The 2,797-nt window shown below is 42.5% G+C and overlaps 1 protein-coding gene across 2 annotated transcripts; it reads right to left on the bottom strand.

Annotated features, from left to right (window-relative positions):
- Positions 1-308: 308 nt before the first annotated feature.
- On the bottom strand, positions 309-1,816 carry LOC121555705 (E3 SUMO-protein ligase ZBED1-like). 2 transcript variants are annotated; one of them, XR_005997984.2, is made up of 3 exons: positions 928-1,816; positions 695-773; positions 309-602 (listed from the first exon to the last, which is right to left on the bottom strand). XR_005997984.2 is itself a non-coding variant. In XM_041869533.1 (3 exons), exons 1-3 carry the CDS (start codon positions 1,751-1,753, stop codon positions 564-566), a joined length of 543 nt encoding a protein of 180 aa, XP_041725467.1. In that variant the 5' UTR covers positions 1,754-1,816; the 3' UTR covers positions 309-563. The 2 variants fall into 2 exon arrangements, 1 of the variants encoding a protein (XP_041725467.1); XM_041869533.1 differs by lacking the exon at positions 695-773 and having other exon boundaries at positions 928-1,031; positions 1,354-1,816.
- Between the last annotated feature and the right edge of the window lie 981 nt (positions 1,817-2,797).

Genomic DNA, 2,797 nt, shown 5'->3' with positions numbered 1-2,797 from the left:
ACAGTATTAATATCAAAAATAAAGTTCAACCAACATCTCTTCAGGTTGAATTAACAGTAGGTTTACCTGCTACTTCTGCTTTTGTTTTTCAACATTACAATACAAATACAGTATTAATATCAAAAATAAAGTGCAACCAACATTTCTTCAGGTTGAATGAGCAGTGGATGAACCTGCTACTACTCTCATTTTAATAAACAAACAATATTCAACAAAAGATCAAGTGTAACCTACTAGGCTACTCTTCAATGACTACAGATTTTTTTTCAAAAATATCAACTGATCAACATGATCTGGCCGCAGAACACTTCTCTGTGTGTTCACTATGTCGCCAGCAGTACTAAAAACTCGTTCTGCTGGCACACTGGTGCCTGGAATGCACAGGTACCGTTTAGCAAGGGTGGAAAGTACAGGTAGCTCTTTCTCCTGAGATCTCCACCACTTCATGGCATTTTCAGTCAAAGGCAACGCATCCTTTGCTCGGTACCTTAACACCTCTGCTCTGGCTGTCTCGCTTGTGGATTTTCTTTCTCTTTGGGTGAAGGAATCGCCAAACAGCGCATCTAAGGCTTTCTTCTTACAAGGAGGTGACTCATTTGGAGCTACAATATAAGAAATATATTTCAAAATATAGTCATGTTTCTCATTAATACAAAACAACAACAATCTTTTATTGGTATCACATGAAACACACCTGTGGTCTCTTCATTGAATCCTGACAGCTTTGTGCTTGAGCTTCCCTCGTCTTCCTCCTGATTTCCCATTGCTTGCATCTATTGATGTAAGAATGTGTGAACTGTTCAAATTTCTGCTCTGTAATACTGCACACATAAATTTAGAGGAAGATAAAGAACAGATGAGATTTGAGAGAGGACAAATGAAAGGGGAGAAGAGAAAAGAGCAGAGGAAAGAGGAGAGAAGAGTTACCTGGTGGGACACTTCTGCCTCAAAAACCAGTTTTGTGTAGACCTGTTCTCTGTCCTCTTTTTCCAGGTAGGGCAGTTCTTTAAATCGCGGGTCCAACGCTGATGCTGTTTAAAGAACAAGAATATTGCATTCATTGCATTATTAAATTAAGTTGACCTGAAATTGCAAGTGATGACCACCTCCTCATACACAAAATAATCAGAAGATTAAACTTTAGTATGTTTAAAAGAAATGTGGCACAGTGATGATGTAAAGCCACCATGAACTAAGAATTGTATTGCAGATATCTTGTTTACTTTTCCATATGAAAAAACAACTCAAATTCAAACTTGAAAACGCAAAGGTGTGGCATTTTACAAATTAATACAGTCTAATAACCTAAAATATTAACCAAGTTGATTTTAATTAAGACTCCAAATTAATTACCTATGTTGAGAGCATCTTGGGTGCCTCTGTAGCGTGTGGAGAGGTCACTGGCCATCACCCTCTTAATCTCTGCAACCAGGGTTGAGTCGTCTTCGCATGGCTGTAGGTGTTTCAGCAGTTTTGCTTGAAGAGGAGCAATTACAGAGAGAGTTGGCTGGTCTTCTTCACACATCACAGTGGTTGCCATTTTGACAGGACCCATCAACTGAACAATGTCATCCATGTTGGCAATATCACTCTCACTCAGCGTGCCTACATCTGTGACCCCCTTTCGTAGATCCTTGGACATCAGAGTTGCCATTATAGCTGGCTGTTGTTCCAAAAAACATTCAAGCATTTCGAATGAACTGTTCCATCTGGTGATTATGTCTTGGATCAGTTTATGTTTTGGTAAATCCATCAGAGTTTGTTTTTCCTGTAGGGCGTGACATGCAATCGGGCTGCGGTGAAAATATCCAACAATTTTTCGCACATTCCCCAACAACCTGGAAGCACGGTCCACCCCCAAACCCTTCTGCAAGGCAAGGTTGAGTGTATGTGCGAAGCAGGTAATGTGTGGACTGAACTGGGCTTCTGCACCGGCCACAATCATATTCCTGGCATTATCTGTGACGATGGCAGGATTCTTGTCGTAGATTTTCCACTCCATGCAGGCTTCACGCAGTAACGCGCCAATATTTTTACCAGTATGGGCTTCATTTAAAACTCTGGTTAGCAGAACAAAGGTCTTCATTTTCCACTCCGGATCAATGTGATGAGAGGTAATTGTCACATACCCTTGATTTGAGCATGACGTCCAGCCATCTGTCGTTATCGCTACTCGTTCAGCTTGAGAAAGCGACAGCTTCACATCATTCTTAGTACTTTCGTACAATGCAGGAATAACCTTTTCTGAGAAGTGTGGTCGGCTTGGTATTGTGTACCTTGGCTCCAATGTTTGAATCATTTCACGGAATCCCGGATTTTCAACCACACTGTAGGGTCGCATGTCTTTGCAGATAAACTTGGCAATTGTTGCCGTGATGTTTTTCGCCCGAGCTGAGTTTTGGCCTAGTCTCTGACTAAACATGCAGGCGAGACCTGAGGCTTCTGCAGAGTTGACTTTCCCTTTCGCTGCTGTAGCAGCGGGAACGCTGCAAGAGATGCCTGGACGGTCGGTGTTGTGTGAAATCCCATGGCGCCTTAGTAGGTGGTTGGAGAGATTTGTCGTGTTGCCGTTGTACTTTACTTGACCTTTACATATCCTACAAACAGCGAGCGACTTATTTAGAACATCTCCGTCTTTGCAAAAGCCAAAGTGTTTCCACACACTGGACCGCAATGGTGGCTTGATAATTTCTCGCTCGTCGGCTTCTCCTCTGTCGTCCGCCATGCTATGTTTTGTTGTCTTTGCGCCTTTGCGCTGCTGCTGGCGCGGGGCGATGACGTCACGGATAGGCAGACT

This window comes from Coregonus clupeaformis, unplaced genomic scaffold, assembly GCF_020615455.1.
Source record: "Coregonus clupeaformis isolate EN_2021a unplaced genomic scaffold, ASM2061545v1 scaf0044, whole genome shotgun sequence".
Classification (NCBI taxonomy): Eukaryota; Metazoa; Chordata; class Actinopteri; order Salmoniformes; family Salmonidae; genus Coregonus; species Coregonus clupeaformis.
Note: the sequence above shows the minus strand (reverse complement) of the source record. Positions and strands in the feature narration are given on the sequence as shown.

Bases quoted from the DNA above. Each gene is read 5' to 3' on its own strand.
- LOC121555705 (XM_041869533.1), bottom strand. From the start codon at position 1,753: ATGGATTTACCAAAACATAAACTGATCCAAGACATAATCACCAGATGG. The intron at 1,032-1,353 runs GTAATTAATTTG...TTCTTTAAACAG, and splicing joins CCAAGATGCTCTCAACATAG to CATCAGCGTTGGACCCGCGA. The intron at 603-927 runs GTAACTCTTCTC...CTTATATTGTAG, and splicing joins AGGCAGAAGTGTCCCACCAG to CTCCAAATGAGTCACCTCCT.